Here is a 23,434-nt window from a genome sequence, read left to right as displayed (position 1 = left end):
TTGGATCTTGGATGTATAAACTTGTCAGATCAGACGAACCAATGCTTTGTTTTTCAGGATTTACCGCATAAGCCTAGAACTAACTAGTATAACAGAACTTGGAGCAAACCAGAGCGTTCTACAAGTATATCAAAAGTTTTCTTTTCATGTCAAAATGTCCACTTGTCCACCAACTCCTTTTGTTACCAATTAAAAGACAAAGAAAACCATTATCATGTTGACAACCATTCATTTACAGGGACGAAAAAATGTCCACAATACATTGAAGTAATCTTTAGTTTTAGAGAATTTTCCACAATTTTTACAGTGTGAAAATAATGGCATCAATGTAAGACCCCAAAAAATTTCTCTTTCCCAGTCCTGAATCCGTGCAATTTACACTACAATTATTTTTAGGAACCAAACTGCTCCTTTAAATGAAAAATTGGCTCAATAAATCAGCTCTTATTTTAATTCCCCCCCTCACATCAGCAAAACTTCAGTATCGGTTGTGGGATATTGCGCAATTGACACCCATATCATCATTATATTCCGTGGTGTTGCTTCAGCTCACTTTGCGGACATTAATTTCATGCTGCTTCCCAAACCTTGTAATCTTTCCCCTCAATGGCCAAAACCCACCTCCCGGAACCACCAGGAGGCTCATAATAACCAGGTCCAATCTTCATTGCTACTTTGTCATCAATGATAGCCGCATACACATCTCGTTCAGCCTTGGTTATTTGAACCTAGATGAAGCATCAAATAACAATACATTAATAATCCATGATGTCTTAAGTTGACAGAAAATTATACAGGCCCAATTTCATAAAGGGAATAACCCGCACTAGAATAGAAAAAACTGTTTTTCCTCCTTATGCAATGGCATCATACAAATTCAAAATGGATCCATTGTTCAATTGGTTTCATTGAGGAAGCCAGTGGGTCAATGTCTATTCCTTCACCATAAAAAGTTTGTAGCATTGTTTTTGAACAGCCAGAAAGATAATATCTGACAATGAAAATAAGGTCCAAAACGGATATGTCACATTCATCAGCCTGCTAATTCTTTCAAGCAAAGATAAAAGCCATGATGCTTCCTAAGATAACATGATGATGAGAATCAAGGATTCCTTGTGGAATGCAGATCCTAGAGGACATTGGATGCAGATGCAGTCCCTCCACACGAATGGATGTGAAAAAGGCAGATGGAATACTGAAGGGTTGAGTTCAAGACTGAAGGCTACACAAGGATTTCCAAAACCATCACATGATCCTACTTGGATCTTGTAGAGTGAATCCTTGTATTTAAAATGGCAAAGCATCAGGGTCCCAAATTGTGGATGAATACGTGTACATATAGCCCCTTGAAATTTGCAATGAATTACACTTGTATGGGAAGGTCCATTCGGTACCAATAGAAGATATGGTGCCTTCTGTAACATGGACTTCTTCATGCATGAGTCATAAATTTCTATACACAGAACATATGGAGTGCATATAGAACGTTTTGATTTAATATATCCAACTGGGTCTGCCTAAACTAACACCCCCTCCTCAAATGAAAAGAAAACAAGTGAGATTCAACAGAAAAAAAGAAAGAAAGAAAGACAAACAGTTTTGGAAAGTGAGTTGGAGTTGTAGGATATATACTTTACTCCTGCAGTTGATCTCGGTGCGGTGTCTCAGGGAGATGAGCGTTGAAATTTCAGAATGATAGTGAGAGAAAATGTGATCATAGAAGACTGCTGGTGTTCCTGGGTGAGTCAAGATGTAGGCATACCCTTGCATCTCCTTTCCACTTGGGAATCTCCAATGACCCTTTCAGAAATCAGAACAAAGAGAATGCCAATTCAGTGTTTTTTTAGAAACCAACCAGTGGTGATGGTCTTCTAGATCTGAAAACACGTTTTAAGTTAACCAAAAGTTGAAAAGGACAACATATTCAAATAATTAATAAAAAATATGATAAATAGATCAGCCCATGCCAACATCAGGATAAGACAAAATGCACAAAACCAACCTTGAATAGTTTGATAATTAGGATAGTGCAACACTTTTATAATTTTTGAAACTACCACTTATTTGCTAGGTAAGAAACAATTGTAAACAGGATCAATCCATTGAGCAGGCATGTCTATGATATGGCATGGGGGGACCAAAAACTGCTTCATTAATTGTTCTTCAGTTCAAAAACATTTCATGTAAGACCAGTAAATAAATTAGAATAGTGTACTTCAAGCAGTAAGCATTACTTTGCTAACATATAAAAGTTTCATGTATAAATCATTGGTTTCGATATGTTAAGTGCTTCTTATTTCCTAAACTAAAGAGTTCTTCTATGTATGAAATTGTGCTACAACACTGTTCTAATCTGATTGAAAAGATTATATGAACCACAAATTTTGGGAAGTAAAAAGTGAACAGACAGCAACATGAACAAATGTGAGAGAGTACAAAGCATAAAGTAGTCCAAACCTGCGTAGAACCTGTATCATGGTTTTCTATGAAGGTAATTGCACGCGATGGCCACCACCCAATAACCCCAGGTGGTTTTCCCTTTTGATCTGATAATCTCCAGTACTCACACCTTTCCAGAGCCTGTTTGAAAGAATTGAAATGAATATTGATACTCCTTTTTGCTATATCAAAATGTCAAGCAGGTACAACCAATGTGGATAATCAGGGAGCAGTGGCTTTATGAGTCATAATTCCACCATGCATGAGTAGATGCAGGCAAAGATCACTCAAATATTATAAGAAAGAGTCCAACCATGATACTGGAAAAACTTGTAACCAATCAACTGGTATCATAAAAGTGTTAACCAATCAGGTGGGATCTATCAAAGTTCACCAGGGGGGGGGAGTTGATTGGTCAAAACCCTTTCAGTATCATGTCTTTCTAGCAGCATAAATTTTTCCCAATTGAAAAGAAAAAAAGGACAAAAGGATAAAAAAACTTCCCAATTTAAGAACAACATACAATCTAGAGTGGGGGATAAAGAATTCAAAGAACAATTAACAGTTCCACTAAATTTTTTCTGGAACCATTTGGTAGTATAGAGAGATTTGAGCAGAAACTTAGACTTAACTGTATTCATAGGGGAAAACTAGGGAAAACTGAGAAGAATAGTTGCACAAGAGTAGAAACGCTCAGTTAATAGCTCTTTTTTAACTATTTTCTAATTGTAACAGTAGAAAAAGGATTTTATTTAACATATAAGTCAAGTAATCCAAAAATATGAGAAAATTTGCATAAACAATTTCAGGAAAACATCTAATTAATCTTACAGAATGAAGGATTCCTTTTGTAGTGACATCAAAGGCCCCAGCAGTTCCATTAGTAGCGTTGATCCAGTCAATAATCCTCTGCCTATGCCCATCTTGATTGTAATCCATTTCACCATATGTATAACCAAGAGAATCCCAGTATTCGCCTACTGCAAAGTAGGGTTCACTTGCTTCCAAGTAGTCTTTGACATAACCACCCCAGAATCCTCGTACAAAATCAAGTCTCCATCCATCATACCCAATTTCTTTTCTGCATGTCGTGTATTCACAAGCATATTTTGTGAAAATCATTAACCATAGAAAAGAGAGGAGGAATAATCTTAAACTAGAACATGTTAATTGAATAAAAATCAGTATTCAGTTTTAACGTAGGTAGCAGATACAAAAACTACACCATAAATAGCATTGTTTTTCCTCTTTCCAGTTTATAAGTTCAGTCCAGTTGGGTATTTTGACACTTTCATTTCTTATATTTAATAGCATTACATCCTTGTTTTTTGGGGATGTATCTCAAAGTTTAACGAAGAACAAGAGGAGCTTTTGTCTTGGATACTTCAAATATATTTAGCACAGCTGAGAGTATCATGCAAAATAAATTAAAACATTTTATTGAAGACTGCCAATTACTAGGATGTCAAAACATGGAAAACAATTCCAGCAATGTTTGAGAACAATTCAAGTCTCTAGGGCAACAAGAATAATTTCTCCTTTCTTTGATGTACATAATAAACACAATTTTTTTATAGATAAACATGCAATTTTATTAATTAATTAAATGAAAGAATGATTTACATCAATGGTGTCCCAGGCACCCCAACAACTGGTCCAGTTCCCACTAGCCGCCCTTCTAATTTCCATTACATTGAGCCCCTCTGAGAAACAATTTCCCAATAGAGTTGATTTCTGTTTACACCTTGCCTTGCCCACCCATCTGCCATGCTGTTGACAGACCTTGGAACTCAATTATACTTCACTCCCAAGGTGGCCTCTAGTTGTGCAATCTTAACACATAATGCTTATATGACATAGAAAATTGCATCATATTTTGTTTTCATTTTTTGTCTGTTTGTCTTATGACTCTTGGTATTTTAGGAGTAATCTGAGAACAGGCACTTTATCATCATCATCTAAGCCTTCTCCCAACTATATGGGATCGGCTACATGAATCCTGTTCTGTCATTATATTCTGTTTAGTGCCATATCCATTGTTAAATTATGAGAGTTTATATCATCTCTTACTACTTCAACCCATGTCCATTTTATTATTCGGCCCATAGCCCTTCTAGCCCCTTCAACTTGCAACAGATCACTTCTTCTAACAGGTGCTGTAGATGGTCTTCTATGCATGCGACTAAACCATCCTAGTCTACTTTCTTTCATTTCATCACCTATTGGAGCTACTCCTAGGTGATGAGTTAGAGATAAGGTCCATATTCAGTCCATGAATAGCTTAGACCAGAACTAGGTGATGAGTTGCATATTTAGGAGTCACAATTGAAAAAAAAAAACATTAAATGTACATAACAATGCAACCAAATTGAATGCATTCCTTCAAATTTCTGTTCTAATGGTTGACATACTAATGGAATTCCAAGCACTGAATTCGTAAATAAATCTAGTGGCTTGACATACTAAACTGAATGCATTCCTTCAAATTTCTGTTCTGATGGTTGACATGCTAATGGAATTACAATCATATCGGTCCAAGTTTTCCCCATCCAAATTCATCACTGACAGGTAAAGAGCATCATCTCCTGTTTTTCTTAAAGAAACAGATAAATAGGGTCTAATTGCTTTACTTGATTTCTGCTATATATTTACTATCCAAAAAAAAAAAAAAAATCAGCTATATATGTACTAGGGGTTTTGATTGAGGGAGTTTCAAGTAGCTTTGAATGCTTTAAAAGGTGATTAGCATAATAAATACATCGGGCCCATCTTATGAAGAAGCAAGCTCCTCAGTTTTCCAAATTTTCTTATTTTATTTCTACGTTGTTTATTCAAATTTTAAGTTATGGCAAGATGATGGTCACTCAGTGATTTGACTAGACAAAGGACTGTAACCCTGATCTAGACTTCTAAATGATAATAAACACCAAACCCTTAAACAAATATTTTTTTCCAATAAATTTGACTTTTGCAAATTAAGAAAAAAAAAGAAAAGTTACAAGTCTATCATATTCGGCATCAAAGGAACTCCTAGGGGTACAACAATAAAGAAATCTGGGTCATGTCAAACCTCAGCCAGCAAAGCCACTCTTTCAGATCGTTCCTCACAAATTCTTGTGAATGATCAATGTTTGGAGCAGCATGGAAGTTATCCCCATTACTCTTGTTTCCCCTGCCCTGTAGAAAAAAATGGAGGGCATGTAGCATGTAAAATACTTAAGTTTGAAGATAGAAATTTGTACTACAAAATATAATTAGAGGCATCCCTTAAAGTTGCAAAGTGGATAAACTATGAAATGGGAACAAGAAACTTGCTCCTCATACAAAATCGTTCAAGTGAACCAAACAATTCCAATAATGGATTTCTATCTAAATATTTTGTAATGGCACCATTATCCCTTCAAAACTAGGATGACATTACTTGGATATCCAAAAGATGTAATTTTGGACTTTGCCTGATCCATGAGGGTAACCTGCCGAACTACCAGGCCAAATTTAATGAAATGCATAGTGGACAAGGTACAGAAGAACATGAGATGATCTCCCAGAAACTATCAAACTGAATCTCTAGAAATAATATGAGCAATGCTAGTTTCATAGAGAACATGGCAGCAGATCCTTTGAATCACACAGTGGATAAATTGTAAACAGAGAGCTCCGTACAAATACAAGGGATAGGAGTATTAAGTCTTGTCTTCTTGTAATTTAAGGCCACCATGTTACAACCTTTCATGATGCCAGCAGCGATGACTATGAGATGCTTATGGTCGTACAGCAATTGAAAATGTATGTGCTAGTCTGGCACTACAAGGTCCATTAATCAAGCAAGAAAACAAATGTTTAGCATAGAGCCTACATGATAAACAGTGCTTGGCATAGAAAAGAATTAGACTGTTTCAAAACTAAAAACTAGATAGGTATTCTTCTTTTATATATAATTTTTGCCTTTTCTGTTTCTCCCACGTTATTTTGAGACATTCAAGTATTCAACTGAGAGAAGGTCCATCTGGACATCATGGCGACATAGTGCAGCTAACTAAATGATCACTATATATACACACACACATACTTCTCCATGGCAACTAAAACCAGAATCAGTTACCTGATTCGCTTAACCTGAATGTGACATTTATGATTAATAATCGGGCAGGGGAGTTAGATAAAGGTGAATATAAATGGCATTAGAAAGAAAGACGAATTCCATTTTGAAAGAGTCTTTTCTCCATCAACAGGTTCATACTGGAGACCTAAGGTTCAGAGTTCCAGCTTCAATTATAAGAACTACAACAAAGAAAATGGAGGCTTATCAGACCTTTGCATTTTACATACTACCCACATTCTTTCTATGTTCATTAAGATTAGTTAATCCAATCACTATAGAATTTTCTATGAGTTGTTGGTTTTCTCTGTGCATTGTTAGATCAGTCACAATGATTTTATGCTGTTTACTTGATGCTCATCTACAAATATAGTGTTCTCTAACATCTAGATTTATACTGATAAATAGGTGGTAGAAAATACTCCACATTAATATGTCTCTCTCTTAATTTTATACTTTATGAGCTTAGATCAGAAAATTTAACTTTTTGGTGAAACTGGAAGTCTGGAACCCATAGATCACTCTAACATGAAGAATAATATGTAGTCTAAATCTACTGGTAATGAACAGTTGTCAACTTGCATCAATATAGATAGGGATCTCTGTAAAAAATGCTTCAATTAATCTCCGAACTTGAAACATTGAGCTTTTGATTTTTCATTTTCTAACTAATACTACTAAATTCAACAGGGGTCATTCCTTGGTGACTCATAAAACCTCAGGCTGACCAGTTTAAGAATGTAGGTTTGATTCTGAGAGTGCCCACTTCATGCAAGAAAATGTCAATGATTAGGTCCATATCCTGTTCAACTTGATGACTAATATCACTTGATTTCTCATTGAGAAACTGATACATGAAAGAAAGATTTCATACCTGGAAATGCGGATCATCTGAAACCACAGCACGGTCATCCCAATTCAACTTACCACCAAAAATATTCCAAACTCCATTTTTATTTTGGTAGTGGGCACAGCGGTGGTTTAAGACAACATCACCAAGAACTTTGATGCCAACTTCATGGAAATTCTTCACAACTAATTTTAATTCCTCCATACTTCCATATCTGGTATATAGAATGATAAAAAATCGATATGAATTTATATGATAATAGGATATAGCTATCATAAATTCAGAATATGCATGTCCTGTTTTAGTTCCATGGAAAAAATTAAAGAAAAAAGGGTCAGAATGGATGAAGATTAGAATCTAAGCATGTCAAGGATTGATCAACCAGTGATCTCTAGGGTGTATCAAAACTTGTATGGATCCCCAAAATTATATTATTTCTAGAAGACATCTGGTAGTTCTAAAATTACCAGGTGTTAAAACTAACTGACCTACCATAACATATTGCATGATAGAGTCAGTCCTACATATGAGTTTCTTCACATATATGCTCCTATATAAGAAAAGGAACTCCTTAAAAAATTCTAGATTAAATTCTTTCATGAGAGAGTAGAAACATCAGAAACTTTGGTCATAAGAAGGATAAGAAACCAACATAAAAGAGAATTCAAATAACCATAATGAAAATAATTGTACTTTTAATCATAAGTGAATAAGGTATTTTCACAATGGTGCTCATATTCTTGGGACAAAACTATAAAAAAGTAGTCAGTATTCTACCTTTTCAGCTTTGCTCCTTATATTTCTATGTGTTACTCCAATAAAGTATATCAAGAGATTTTTTTTTTGCAAGGTGCCAACCAGTGGGTTGGTAAGGTCTCCTGCTGGTCATAGTGGAGACTTGGGATTGAATCCCACCTGCACCTGGGTTGGGGGATGGGCTACCCCCTGTTGTGTAGCCCCTTCAAAAGAAATAAAAAAAAAACAGAGATAAATTTTCAAATCTATATAATGAATGAAAAATATAGTAATTGCATGATTCGCATAGATGTAGCTTTTTGTGATGAAATCAGACATCTTGTAAGGTAGCTTTGATGAACTTGATCTTAAGAGTCGAAATTTGTTTTTGGTATCAAATTATTTGCCAAAATATCCAACCAAGCAACCATCAATAGTGGCAGTTCAAGGACCCAAATTCAAAAAAAAAAAAAGTCTCTAGTATATAAAGAATAGGCCTGTTGTCAAGGTAACACCTAGGCAGTAAAGCACTCTTTGAGGATCGCCTCGCCCAAACACTTACATATTTATATGCAAGATACCACATAATATTTTTATATTTTTATTTTGTGTTATTAATAGTAGTATAATAGATATTAATTGACTAAATTATTCATATTGTGGGTTTATAGTAATAGCATTATTATTCTTATACTAGTTTCTTCTTATTATTTTCTTATTTGTTAGGGTTCAGTCGACACACAAGTCACTAAGTCAGTGAAATAGTCTTGAACCCTTTAAGACTTTATAACCTAAATTCACAAGTAAGAAATAAGTTGAACATTTTATCCTATTGACACACAAGAACAATCAATAGGACTTTTTCTTCATCATGATTGTCTTCTTCCTAGGACCAAAACAAGGCTCACCCTTATGTTTTGTATGCTTTCTTTCCTTTCTTATTTTTCTTCTCATAAATATGTTGATTTTCTATCTTTTGATTTGTGGTTTATACTTATTCCATGAAGAGTATGGTAATTATTAGTTAAAGAGTACTGCTATTACTAGGGCTACAAACGATGGAACTTCAAAGGAGGACTATGGGTTCCCTTCTGGGCTGGATGGAGTGAAAAACAAGGCTCCCTTTGTTATCCCCACCGTGGAGGTAAAGTTTGGAAATCCTTTCTTCCCCCTCCTCCCTGTCCTCTGCAGTTCCTGTTTCCCCTTCTTCTTCTCTTGGAGCTGGAATCTCAAAGGTTGTTGGAACTGGTGTGGGCAGGGAGACTGAAGATGTGGGAGGGAAGGGAGTTAGATGGAAGAGGAGGAGGTCTGGGGGAGAAGCTAACAAAGTGTATAATGGGAGAAGAAAGTATGAAATGAGGGAGAATTCAGAGTTGAAGGGTGGTAAAGGGCTGGGGGAAGGAAGAGAAATTTCAGAAGAGGTTGAAGAAGGGAAAGAAAAAGGGGAAGAATGTTTTGAGAGAGGGAAGGTAGATATTGGTAGCTTGGTGGAGAGATAGGTGAAGGTAGGTAAATCTCTCGGGCTGTTTTTCCTGGGAGGGGAAGGGACAGTAAGGAGAGCCATAGAACAGTTCGAGAAAAATAGAAGGGAAGAACTTAAAAAAAAAGAATTGTTTCAGGGGAGGGGGAGAGGTGTGGGAGGAAGGGGAAGGGAGGGAAGATGGTTTCGTTGATGAGGAGTGACAGGTGTAGCCACAATTTGGGGGTTCAAGGGGAGAGAGGTGTCAGAGAATGATTCTGTTTTCTTGGATTGTAAGTAGTGTTTTAAAAGCGAAGCGCAGAAAAGGCACAGGGGCCAATTTGCACCTGAGGCACAAGGCACAAAAATACAAAAAAAAAGTCAGAAAATTCAAAAAAATGCCAAAAAATAAAAAATATTAAACATAATATTAATAAAAAATATAAACTTAAATTTTAAAATAAATGTTTTAAAAAACCTATTATCTAAAATTAAAATACATATATAAGATTTTCAAGCATTTAAAACCTACAATCTTTTTTTCCCTCAATTGCAATACTTCAAATAGCTAATGTGATGTAAAACATATTACATTCCTGATTCTATGAGCTGCCTTTGGGCTTGCCTCGTTGTGCCATGCCCCTCGAGGCAAGCCCAAACAAGTCCATGTTAGGGTCTTAAATTCTTAATTCTAACAGAAAAATAATGATTTTATAATTTTAATTGCTTTTTAAAAAGATATTTTATTAGGATGAATGAATGAACATTAGCAAATAGGGGGTTCTCAGAGCTTTGGTGAGCAAGTGAAGCGAGCGATAGGCAAGCTCTGCCCCCGGCCTGCTAGGTTTAAAAAAAGCAAAACAATGTGAAATTTTCAAAAGGAGCACGCCTAGGTGCACCAGGCATGCGCCTTTTGAAAGGACTGCGCCTAGGTATGCCTGAGACACCTTTTAAATCACTGATTGTGAGGGGGCTGAGATAAGAAGGAAGAAAAATAATAGTCATGGTTGTATTAAGAAAAGTTTGTACCAGATGTAATTCTTCTGCAGGAATCGAAGTTGGAGGTGTTTGAATTGAAACTAAAGATTGTTTTGTGGGGTGCTAATAGTGGGGTGGGGTGGGGGGGGGGGGATTGGGGAGAGGAAGCATGAAAGTTTGGAATATCATGCTTTCAGCCAGAATCTGCTGCAGAAATTTTGCCTTCATGGCCAAAGTTGAGGGGAAGCAAGTAAGTTAGATTGCTCTAGAGTTGTATCCCATTTGTAGGTTGCTGGAATTTTTGAAAGAAAAGGAATCAAAGAATTTTTGAAGACAAGTATTGGTATCTGGGCAAGATTGAGGCAGTTGTTAACATATCAATTCAGTTTGGATTTCGTCATCTCTAGAATTTAATCAAGTTTTTTTTATCAGTAAATATGTATTTTACTAAAATTCAGATTGTAAGCAGTTTATACAACTTGGTGATGGGACTGTTGATCCCCTTTAATCACTCTATTCTATCCCTCATTACAGTGCAGCCCAAATAATTGTTGTCTCAATGCCCCCTGTTTTACTAATCCATCAGCTAGCCCATTTGCACTTCTTCGGACCCATTTAAATTCAGCCTCAACCTCCTTTGCAATCTTCTCCACTTCCCTAATCACATGTTTAAACGTCCATGGGGTATGGCTGCTATTTTCTGCCCATGAAATTACTATTTTTGAGTCCCCTTCGACTTCAACATGTCTGCATCCTAGTTGTTTGGCTAGCTTTAACCCTTGTAGTAATGCCAATAGTTTAGCCTTCAGCGAGTTTCTGTTGCTAATCAGTCCTGAGAACATACCCAATATCTTCCTTTCAAAGTTTCTTAATACTCCTATTCTTGAGATGCCTGGATTTCCAAAGGAGCACCCATCAAAATTCAGCTTTACTTTATTGCCTTCTGGTGGTTTCCACTCCAGCCTTACTTTATCTCTTACTCTTGAAGAATGTGCTACTTTGGACCATGTTCTTAGAATGTCTGTGACTAAGAAGACTTGAAAGCTATCCAAGGGTTTTACACAATGGGCTACTTTCACCTTGATACTATCAATCACTTCCTCTATCGTTCTACTTTTTTCCAAGAAAATTCTGTTGTTCCTCTCCTCCCATGTTACCCAGCAAATTACTGCCTTTGTTGCTTTCTACATTACCATCCCTCTTTTCTTTCGTTGTCTCAAGAAATCATGGTTGAAGAGTCCTGCCACATCTTGAGGGGGAACCCACCTGCAGCCAAAGAGCGTACAAAAGAATTCCCAAATTCGATGCACAAAAGAACAGGATATCATTAAATGAGAAAGGGTCTCACCACTTTCCTTACACAATGAACACACATGAGGAGAAAGGCAAATATATGGCCTTCTTTTCTGCAGCATATCACAAGTGTTTACTTTAACAAGGAATATTTCCCAACAGAAGGCTTGGATCTTCGGGGGGAATAGGCTTGAATCAAATTTCTTTCACAGGGAAAATCCCACCTAGAAGGTTGGGGGAAGCAAGTACTTTGAAGAAAGAGGAGCAAGAAAAGAGGCCACCTAGAGAGCCTACCCAGATTCTAGAGTCTTCCAACAAAGGGTCCAGGTGGATTAGACCTAGGAGGTCCAGCAAAAGGATTAAAGATTCACACTCATTTTCCCTTAGTCCCCTTCTAAAGCCCAAATTCTAGTTCACACCGTTTGGACAAGGTGATCCCAACATGGACATAGCTTCCCCCTTAAGGTTAGATAGCGCAAAAAGATCAGGGAATTGGTCTTCCCCTACCCATAGATCTTCCCAAAAACAAAATTCTAGTACCTTGTCCCACATCGAACTAGATGGAATTGAGGAAAGTAGGGTAGATTTCATGAATTGCTTTCCAAGGAGAAGCTGAAGAACTGTGAGGGGAAACTTTTGCATCCCAGCCATTTCCAGCCACCCCATGAATCCTCTCAATCACTTTGTGCCACAATCTATCGCCCTCGGAGGGAAACCTCCAAAACCACTTACCTAGTAGAGTTGTGTTCCTTAAAAGGATGTTCTCAATTCCTAAACCCCCCTTGTTCCTTGGGTTTACTAACCTGCTCCCACTTGATCAAGTTTCTAGGAAGGTTTGGGGAACAATTGGGGAGATATTGTGGGAGTTTCATCTTGTATCTTGGATAGCTTATTTTATTTCTCCTCCCTAGCATTTCTGGTTTGTTGTTTTGTTTGCGGGCGATTCCTTATCACCTTCTAGATTGTAATCTTTTTTCCTTTTTTAATGAATTCTCTTTTTACCTTCAAAAAAATTACTAGGGCTACAAACAGATCGGATCAGATTTGTTTAAGGGTATATCCGATCCGATCCGTTAAGAAATCTGACTAATAAGAATCCATCGGATTTTCAAGAGCATGAGTCGAATTCGAATATATTATCGGATATCCAATTTGAATAGACATGTACTAAAAAAACTTGATGATATAATATAAATAATATAACATATTATTTATAAATATAATAATATATTATAATATAAAATATATAACATATAATTATATAAATAATATATAGTATTTCATAACTAACGGATCGGATTGGGGTATATTCAAATTTGATTCGTTAACTAAATGGATCGACTTTTCCGATCTGATCCGATTTGTTAGGATCAAGGGAGGTATCTAAATCTGGCTCTTATCAGATCGAATTCGGATTCTAATCGGATCAGGTCCAACTTATTTGCAGCCCTACTTATTACTATGAAATCTAAGGGATTACTCGTAGGATTTATATTTTTTTAACCTAAAAAACTCATTGCCTAGGAAGGTGACTAGGCGATAAGGTGCTCCCCATAGTTGTCAAGGCGACGCCTAGGTGACAAGGTGCCCTTGGAGGCTCACCTCGCCTAATCGCCAATTAGTTTTCTATAGCGTGTTATAAAAAACTTTTATATTCTTAATTTTTTGAGGTTATAATTATAAAATAGATATTTTTAAACTAAAATATTCATTTTGTGTGTTTATATACTAATTTCTTTTTATTATTTTCTTATTTGTTAGGGTTTAATCAACATAAACATTGCTAAATGCTATATTGAACCCTCAAAGACTTCAAAACCTGAACCAATAAGCAAGGAAGAACACAAAATGTTGTCCAATCAACACATTTTCTTAATTTTCTTTACTAATTTTGTGTTTATATACTAATTTCTTCTTCTTCTTCCATCTTTTCTTTTTTTCTTTTCCTATAACAGAAAGAGGGGTTCAGCCCCTATATTTTTTTTATTTTCTTTTCTTTCTTCTTTTTCTTCTCATGAATATGTTGGAATATGTTGATTTTCTAAACTTTAATATGAAGTTTATACTTTTCTTATATTTATCAAAAAAAAAAGTTTATACTTTTCTTATGAAAATTATAGATATTTATTAAGGAAATATGATTATGGAACCTAGGGAACTACCATAGGATACATGTTTTTACTTAAAAAAACCCATCGCCTAGGCGACTAGGCGACAAGGCACCCCCCTATCGCCTAACCTTGCCTTGGCGCCTTGAAAACTATGGTTCTCCCCTGTCACCTAGCTTTGCCTTGGTGCCTTGAATACATTTTTTTATCAATAACAGGAAACATTTCATTAATATAAGAGATTAAAATACAAAGGAGGGGAGATAAAATATCTTAGCTCCCCAAAGGATCAGAATAATGCTCTTTTGGCAGTTTTGAATCCAAAGGAATGCTAATAACTGATATGCAGAACTATAGTACTGTGGTGATTATGATGAAAAGCTATTGGTGGAGGTATATAAATATGCTAAGGAAAAAAAAAAAAAAAACTTAGTGTATTGTCTAGGAATACCTGGAGTTTAGGTTGTATAAATCCTTTGGCATGTAACCATGTGGGGAAACGGATTCAGTTGGTGGTGGTAACCATATTATAGTGAAACCAAGTGAAGATAGTTCGGTGGCTTTTTCACTGAGCTCCATGTACCATCTTCCAGATTTATGAGATTCCCAGTTAAATCCTTGGCATAGTATTTCATATCCTGAGCCTGTTCCTGGGCATATCCTTAGAGAAGGCTTCAATCTCTCAGCTTCTAAAATTTCCTCCTCTGAAAATGTTGGAGTAGAGCTTCTGAAGATACTATAGGCTTCAGCAGCTAACTTTTCAATTTCTTGAAGTATGCTTTCCTGTGTTTCTTTGGTTTTTGTTTTGAGACTCTTTTCAGCGGAGATATCACTTACCAGATTTCTTATTTCAGTGATAATACCATCAGTATAACCACCCTGAACAACAACCTTATCAGCCTCTGTTGTTTTTTCAGATATGCCTGCTGTACTTGGTTCAGACCCTTCATTAATAACTTCAGTTTGAACCCGAGTGTTTTGCACAAGAGAGTCATTGGCTTTTGGAAGTGGAGCATAAAAGTCATTCCCCATATCATTCAGCCAAGTGTTCTCATTTAGTTTCAGCACAAAAAGGAAACCTGTAAATTCCTTATCCAAAGAGAATAGTCCCAGACATCCATGCCCATCTTCTTTTGGCTGCAAAAACAGGTCCAGGTAATAGATATTTAAATAGCTGCAACTAATCCCAAATGAAAAATCCCATAGCAAAAGAAGAAAAGTACATAATGAACTACTAGACAATGTTGCAAGGAAAATGTCACAAAAAAAAATCAGGATTAGTACTGAAATTTTGAGTTAAGTTCAAGTAAAAATAAAGTAAATGTAGAAAAACAAAAGTTTACGCAACGGTCCTGAAAGGTTAAACAGCTTGGCTTGACGCGTTCCAGTAATCTTAAGGCTTTTCATGTATTGGTATGTAACAAATAGTATCAGAGACTACCGCCATGTCTCAAGTTTGAATCAGAAAAAGGGCTACCTAGAGCAGAGTGATAGCTGTCACAGAAAGGGCTACCTGGCACCGAGTAAAAGCTGTTAGAGAAAAAGGGCTACCTGCCACAAGAGTGAGAGCTTCTCAAAGTGAAGATGCTGAGATGTCAGCTGCAGAAGCGTGGTGGTATTTTACAGTCCTAAAAGGTTAAATGGCTTTGCTTGAACTCTCCTTGGTGAAGAACTTAGGCTATTGCTTAGTGCAATGGTAAGATTGACAAGTATAAGAGTATCCACCTTGTGCAACAAAAATGTCAAAGGTCAGGTCCATCTCCAGTCCACACCTCCCAAGATCCTGGATGGCTGGGAGCAACATTGGGTAATGGCCCTTTTTAGTAATGCTCCTTAACAGAACATGATTGTCTCAGGGAAGTCACATTTTGTTCTGTGAAATACATCTTGAGAAAATGGCCCCAAGGAATATTATAAACGATTATTCCCATGCTGCTTTCAAGTCCCCTACTAATATGGGGTCAGTTGTCAAGACATACATGTATATAAACAACCCTTAGTCAAATAAGGAGAGCCAGATATATGACCTTATCCATATTCTATTGATCAAAACATGTAGACCAATTTAGCCTCTAGGATACATATCCTCTTTATTGCATGTGCAGAATATATATATATATAATAGTCATTTCCTTTGTTTTCACTATTAGATAATGAAAGAGCTATTCTATTAGTGAAAGAAGAGAAAAGCAAAATCTTCCTGCAAATGTCAAAGATGTAGCACACACGACAATTAATTGAACCCACAAAATGCTGTGTCAAAACTTTGATTAGGAATACCCAGAACCAGGTTTGCATAATGATCTTAGCCATCTAAATGAAGTGTTAAAAGAAAATGTATTGTGTGGGAAAGATTTGTCAGCTTGTTTGAAGTGTTGGGCTGTTTCCCCTACAGGTTGGGTTCACTATTGTTAAGTTGGAATCTAAGGGGCCTATCAAAGAAAGGGAAGGTGGTTTCTAATTTTATTCCATCTGAATGATTTGGAACATATGGAAGGAAAGCAATGCTTGTATCTTTTTATATATGTTTGGGAGTGAGGAGGAATTGCCTGCTAGAACAGTGGGGACTATAATTTCTTAGAGCTTGGTACATAAAGAATTTTTTGGTTGCACTCACAGCTCAGTTTTGGTTTTTGAAAACATGTATACAGATACTTGTACATCTCATTGTATAAAATCTTTTTGTACACAGGATTTTGATTTTCATGAACGGAATATGCTTTACCTTGCTCAAAAGAAAATGGCATGCACACGATCAAAGACATCATGGCAGTGAATAATTTGGAAAACCAGATGATCCAAATGTCATGAACCTTCAGTTGGGGCCAATCCAAAGAGTGATCTAGCCCATATTACGCAGTTGTGGCAAGGCATATCAGGACAAGGTGTTGGAGACAGATTTAACTAAGAAGGTTAAGTATCCAGCGTGATATAGGCCCCATGTACATCTATCCAGGTACCAAGGGACCTAATATTTTGTTTGTCCAATTGGTGACCATCCAGTCCAAATGGATGCAGCCATGCAGGTAGTGTTGCAAACTTGCAATTTGACATAGATACCTTGTCTTCAACTTGACAAGCATGGTAAACAGGATTGAGGAATCCAGTGGGTGCTTGCTAATTTTTTAATCGATTTCTTCTTCTACATAATGTAATAGTTGATGGAACAGAGGACAACAAATGTAGAATCCTAGATTAATGCAAACAGTACAGAACTAAAACAATTTATAACTGATAATATTAGATTAATTAAGTATAGTAACCTTGTATTTATTTAAAAGTTTTAGCCTAAAGAAAATGAGATATTATAGTTGCACATCACTCTCTCCTCCTCTCTCTTCCTATAGTATCATGTAACTATGTCGTACAAACTTGTTCAGGCAAACTTCAGCATGAACTTTTACAGTTGTGATGTAATGTCAGCCCACATGAACAGATGGAAAAACATGGGGTTCACAAAACATTCAACACCCATACAAAGGTCCAAACTTCTTGGTTTCTCTCTACTAAATTTTGTTTCAATAATTGCTAGCTTAAGACTCAATGGAGGATATTATTTAGTTTCAAAGTATTGGTCAAAATATTTTCCACTTCTGTACCTGTAACAAGGTTCGCAAAGCCTTTCTCTTGAAAATTTGAGTTTCAGGTGGATGTGGAGCTGCTGGAATTTCCCACTTTTTGTCATTATCTCTGCAAACACCCCAGTGAACAATAACATCCCCAGGTAGATCGGTATCTAAATGAACAAGATTCTTATCCTTCTCAGGGCATTTTCTAACAGAAACAGTCAAAGAGTTCTGAACAGGAACTTCTTTGAAGATAGAATGTTCCTCATAGAATCCTTCCTGACACTTATTCTGCTTCTTAGTTTCATTTGTTTCACCAGTATCTTCCTCACCCTTAGGTTTCTCTGACTTGAGAAGAATGTTAGATATTTGGCCCAAAGCTCCTGCAATTGAAGAGGTAGATTTTTTATATTTCAATTTACACATCTAGGACTCTTAAATATCAGATCAACAAGGAAAGGATATGGCAAATACATGAAGACATTGTTTTAAAAGGCTTAAGCCTTGAGGCATGAGGTGTACGCCTTGAGGCAAGGCACTCAGATTTTGCCTCAAGGCTTAAGCCTCACAATTTTGGTTTGAGGATTAAGCCTTTGTCAGAATGAGGCATAAGCCTCAAGCCTCAAGGCGTGAGGCGTAAAAAGGTGTAAGCCTCAAATATCAACATTAGTTAGTGATTTCATGCAAAAAATATACATATTTTTATGTATTTTTTATAGTTCAAAATATATAGAAAAAGCACTTTAATAATTAAGGCCTAAATAAAAAGAGTAAAAATGAAAAACCAATAAGGCAAATCAAGTTCCATTAGTTTCTCTTAGTATTTTCGCCTAAGAGTGTTCAATGCAAAAAAAAGGGACAATCGAGTTATTAGTTTTCTTGGATAAATCAAGTGGAATTTTTTTTCTTAATATTCTAATTTAACATCCCAAGTTTGTTGTTTTTCTCATTCCTTTTCCTAATGGATTTATTTTTCTTTTTATTGATTTTTTTTTTGCATATATCAAATCAACTACATTGTTTCTTTTCTTCACAACTGTTGGATGACCATAAATCTGATGCCCATTATCATAGTTGTCAAGGTGACAAGGCACCCTTTGAGGCTCGCCTCGCCTAACCGCCTAGCAGTTTTCTACTTCCTACTATAAAATACTATTTTATTCATTCTTTTTTGAGATTATAATTATAAAATATACATTATTAAACTAAAATAATCATTTTGTGTGTTTATATACTAATTTCTTTTTATTATTTTCTTATTTATTAGGGTTTAATCAACACAAACATTGCTAAATGCTGTATTGAACCCTCAAAGACTTTTAAACCTGAACCAATAAGTAAGGAAGAACTTAAAATTTTATCTAATCAGCACATTTTCCTCTTCCATATCTTCTTCTTCTTCTTCTTCTACTACTACTACTACTACCAATACTTTTTATTTTCTTCTTTTCCTATAACAAAAATAAGGGTTCAGCCCCTATATTTTTTGAATTTTATTTTCCTTGTTCCTTTTCTTCTCATGAATATGTTGATTTTCTATACTTTAATATGAAATTTATACTTTTCTTATGAAAATCATGAATAATTATTAAAGAAATATGGTTATGGTACCTAGGGAACTACCCTATGATCTATATTTTTAACATAAAAAATCCATCGCCTAGGCGACTAGGCGACAAGGTGCCCCCTAGTCGCCTAGCCTCGCCTTGGTGCCTTGAAAACTATGCCCATTATATAGATGATTTTTCATATGAATAATTTCGTAAGATTGCATTTTGAAACATAAAATGTAAAATACTTATAATTGTTAGATGATTAATTATTATTTTCTTTAATGCTTAAAAGTTAAAACTTATTGCTTATAAACTTCTATTTTATGGATATTTGTACCTTCCATCATTCTAACTTGGTATATTACATTTTATTTTTATCATTTATAAATTTTAATTACTTTTTTTCTTAATCTTTGAGGCTTACACCTCACAACGCCTTTAGCCTTTTGAAACCTTGCATGAAGAACAGATTGATTTGCTTCAGAAACTAGAAAGTATCCATATATCTACAGCATACATAAAACATTTCTATCCATCAAGTAATTTGCATATGCACCAATGCCTATAAATTCATAAAGTTCAAGTAATTTGCATATGCATATGCACCAGTTCTTTGATCAGCTAGAACCTTTAAAAAAACAGCTAGAACCTGAAGGCATGATCCCAACCGTCTGGTGATTTAATTAACCAAGAATTAACCATATTTTGTTCAATCATTGAGGCACTTCTCAGATCAGCTAGAACCTGACGAGTTGATACCAACCACCTGGTGATCTTTTAACCAAGCATTGTTTGCTCAATGATGGTTGGTCTACTCTACTAGGCATGGACTGAACATACGGCTTAACATCAGGGTAATAAAAAATTCAACTGTGTATGATGATCTGCAGGAATGCCATGGCTTAGAAGTGTGAGGGGAATATTAAGCTTCAATAGAATATAGCTGGAACCCATGTAATGATAGCATGATAAAACCCATCATAAGAAAATTATATGCCTAAATGCAAGTTCTATAGCATCCAATCAGAAATAGAGAAATATTGGTATTAAATGATGAAGCCAAAGTCACATTCAAAACATCTTATATTAGTCAAAATATCATTCATGACACAGTAGTGATACTTGATACAATTTTATGGTTGAATATTAATGTCTTAAGATATCAAGGCAGGAACCTTACTTCCCCATACAGTACGACGCCAAAACCAGCAGAAAAAAGTAAGCAACATATTGAAGAGGGCAAGCATGAAAAAAAAAATGAAAATTTAGCAGATCACTAGATATGGAAATCTATACAACCTGGCCATATACCAAAGCTCTTTATTGTACCCATAAGATTGGAATCTTCATGAAGGTAATCAGTGAGAGGCACCTTGAAATCTCTTCCTCTGTGCTGACACCAAGCTCCAGTTTCCTCATCCTGCACCCAAAATCCCCATATAGAAAACTTCTAAATATGGATATACTACCATAAGCATTTCAAAATGGCCACAAGGAAAGATACTTGCTAGAAAGAACTAATATACCAATCGGAAAAAAAAAAACAAAAAAAACAAACAAAAACAAAACAGAGAACTGATATTTCAGACTGCAAAATGTGGAAAGATGCAACCTTCAAAACAAAATTTATCGCTGCAATAGAACTGTTACGGTTAAAATTGATCTTCACTTCGTGGAATGTTTCTCCTTCTGAAGCAGATGATGATTTCTTCAAGGGTGTCTCTATTGCATAATCCTAAAAATACCAAAGCAATATGTACTTAAGAAGACAATGCATAGAGAAAGTTAATCCAGCAATATCAAAATCCAAGAGTTACTATAAATACCTTAATGGAAATAGATCCAGGGGGTACCATCTCAGGCGGAGGTTGATCCCATTCACTGCAAAAGTTATAATATAATAGGAGGCACCGTTACCACTCATTACAATCCAATTTGAAATTATATGAAAGCGTAAAAACCAAAATCATACGAGATGCAACTCAATTTACTTCATGTTTCTCCGCCCAATCGCCTCGTCCTGTTTAATTTTTTCTTTCTATGATATATTGGAAAAATGTCAAAATTGCATATTTGAATAAACAAAGACGGCTTTGCCAGTAAAAAGAATAAACCAGAACGGGAAAAAGAAGGAGAAAATTGACAGTTAGGCAAGAAAACCTGCCAACGTCATCGATATAGTTGACACCCCAATGCAAGACCCACGTCCCAGGAAGATTACATCCGACTGTAAGTTTCCAATTCTCTCTATCTTTCCCTGGATCCAACTTCACCGAGATCCTACCTTCCAGCTGCCATTGATGAAACGCCCATAAATTCAAACATGAAAACAGGGAAACTACTACGTGACATATAAGACGATGACATCATTTACAAAATACCGTTTGGGTTCGGTTCAACCGAAAGGTCTTCTTAAAGAAGACGTCTGCCGCTTCAGAAGCGTCCATGAGAGCAGTATCAGTATTGCCAGCTCTAACTGGATGAACCCTGAGAGGTTTGAAGTTGCAGAAGTTCCTGCCGTGGCAAAACGGCTTGGTGGGAGAGAAACCCAAACGAGATGGTTTTACTTTCTTCGGTTTCAGACGAAATATCAACCTTTCTCTGCAACGCTGGTGGAAGAAGGGTTCAAGTGTAATAGTCGACATTCTCGACCAAAGTGTAAGCAGAGAGAGAAAGGGGTGGTTCGATCTTTTAACAAACTTTATGTCTCCAAATCTTTAATGAGAAGTAGGAGATATTTATGTAGTAAATAATAATAATTTCCCTTCTTATATAGTGTGGATAAGAATAAGAATATAGGATATTTATAACATGAGTCCAGAGAATTTCGTTTTTTTTAATCCATACCTCTCGGTGGCGAATATATTCAGGAAAGCAAGCTTTACATGGATTCAAAGTGTCAAAAAACGTCGAATCAAAGAGATTTTAAGCTGGGAAAACGTGGAGGACGCGATGACTACGACCAATTTGAACCGTTGAAACTCTTCTTTGTTCTCTCTGGTTAAGCCAAATTCCTGGACGACGAGATGGAAGGTACAAACACCGTTGGAGTGGAATCTTTTAACACTCTGATCACCCAACATCGTATTAGAAGCATGTTAAAAGATTCCAATCCAACAAAAAATCTTGGTTTTAACGTAGATAGGTATTATCTGTGCAGAGCCGGTCGCTATTATGGAGTTGCATTCGAAGTCGGAGTGGAGCTTTCTAGTAGACGGTGGAAATCGGAGACGGTAGAAGATCCCAGAGTAATTGATTAGGGGACAGTATTGTAGCTATCACACGTTTGTCAAAAGGCTCCAACTAGGAGCCGTATGAAAAGAGGAGAGAGCGTCTCGCCCTCGCGTCTCCAGTCGCCGCCCAAAGTAATCAACAGAGCAAGGCGACAATAAGAGACTACGTGCCCCTGGATCAAATAGATTTTGACTAATAACCATCCCATTCCCATAAGCTCTGTGGTTTTGGTCCAGCCATTCAAGTATCCCGCCAAGCTTCATCAGCTCATCTGGCCAAGGCAAAACATTATTAGGTCACCTTTATCTTGCCACAGTCCAATGCCAACCAAAGGTGGGATTGTGTTACCAAGCAGCATGCCTTTAAGGCTTTAATACTTAATCAACATTATCTTGATTCCTGGTATAACTTCATTATTATTTATTAATAACTACCTGCCTTGCACATTAGTACATACTTTAACTTCAAAACTGTTAAGTGATATGTGAAAGGATGTCTTTGAATGTCTTTATCAATCATCCAATTAGGTCACCATTAACTACCTGCCTTGCACATTAATAACTACCTACCTTGCAGAAGATGGGGTTATTAAAGTTTTGAATTTAGAGGAGGGTGAATCATTCACAGTCAGTAGCGTAGAGGGTATACTCAAGGCTCTTCGATTTTCTTGAGGTCGGGTGCTTCCCGTTTTTTGTTATGTGGTTTCGGTACTCTATTGAATCTCATTTCTGTTACTCTTGATTTAGTTTAGTAGATGTCATGCCCTGGATTTTCTTGGAAAGAAAAAAAAAAGCTCGAACCTTTAATCCCTGGAGATGGCAGCAGGCTCCCATCTCTCTCTGTTGAATTCATAAATTCATTCACTTATTTATTTTAATGAAATAATGAGAGAGGCGTTGTAACTTGAAAATATAATTGAAACAAGTAATACGGGGGGAGTAGCAATAGGAATGGGGAATTTGTTTATGCCATTCGGCGGAGGCCCACGTCACGTCTTTGTCCTGGGTATGAGCTTGGTGCAGTCGATATCTCAGTCTTCCTCCACCACCTCGTCACCCGCTTGAGGTATGATTTAAGATGTATACATGCACCAGGAAAAGAAAATTTTTTTTTTATCAGT

General features: G+C 36.2%; 1 protein-coding gene across 3 annotated transcripts; it reads right to left on the bottom strand.

Annotated features, from left to right (window-relative positions):
* Window positions 1-215: 215 nt before the first annotated feature.
* Window positions 216-21,855, bottom strand: LOC104586740 (alpha-amylase 3, chloroplastic-like). Of its 3 annotated transcripts, none has more exons than XM_010244064.3 (13): window positions 21,462-21,855; window positions 21,241-21,371; window positions 20,907-20,961; window positions 20,693-20,815; window positions 20,380-20,500; window positions 17,561-17,910; window positions 14,413-15,098; window positions 7,413-7,602; window positions 5,510-5,616; window positions 3,271-3,520; window positions 2,458-2,580; window positions 1,633-1,800; window positions 216-728 (listed from the first exon to the last, which is right to left on the bottom strand). In XM_010244064.3, exons 1-13 carry the CDS (start codon window positions 21,723-21,725, stop codon window positions 570-572), a joined length of 2,727 nt encoding a protein of 908 aa, XP_010242366.2. In that variant the 5' UTR covers window positions 21,726-21,855; the 3' UTR covers window positions 216-569. The 3 variants fall into 3 exon arrangements, with proteins under 3 accessions (XP_010242366.2, XP_010242368.2, XP_010242367.2); XM_010244066.3 differs by having other exon boundaries at window positions 21,072-21,371; window positions 21,462-21,664; XM_010244065.3 differs by lacking the exon at window positions 216-728 and having other exon boundaries at window positions 1,737-1,877.
* Between the last annotated feature and the right edge of the window lie 1,579 nt (window positions 21,856-23,434).

The sequence above is a fragment of the Nelumbo nucifera genome, chromosome 4, assembly GCF_055504915.1.
Source record: "Nelumbo nucifera cultivar China Antique chromosome 4, China Antique-T2T, whole genome shotgun sequence".
Lineage (NCBI taxonomy): Eukaryota > Viridiplantae > Streptophyta > Magnoliopsida > Proteales > Nelumbonaceae > Nelumbo > Nelumbo nucifera.
The sequence above is the reverse complement of the archived record's forward strand: the minus strand, read 5'-3'. Positions and strand labels throughout refer to the sequence as shown.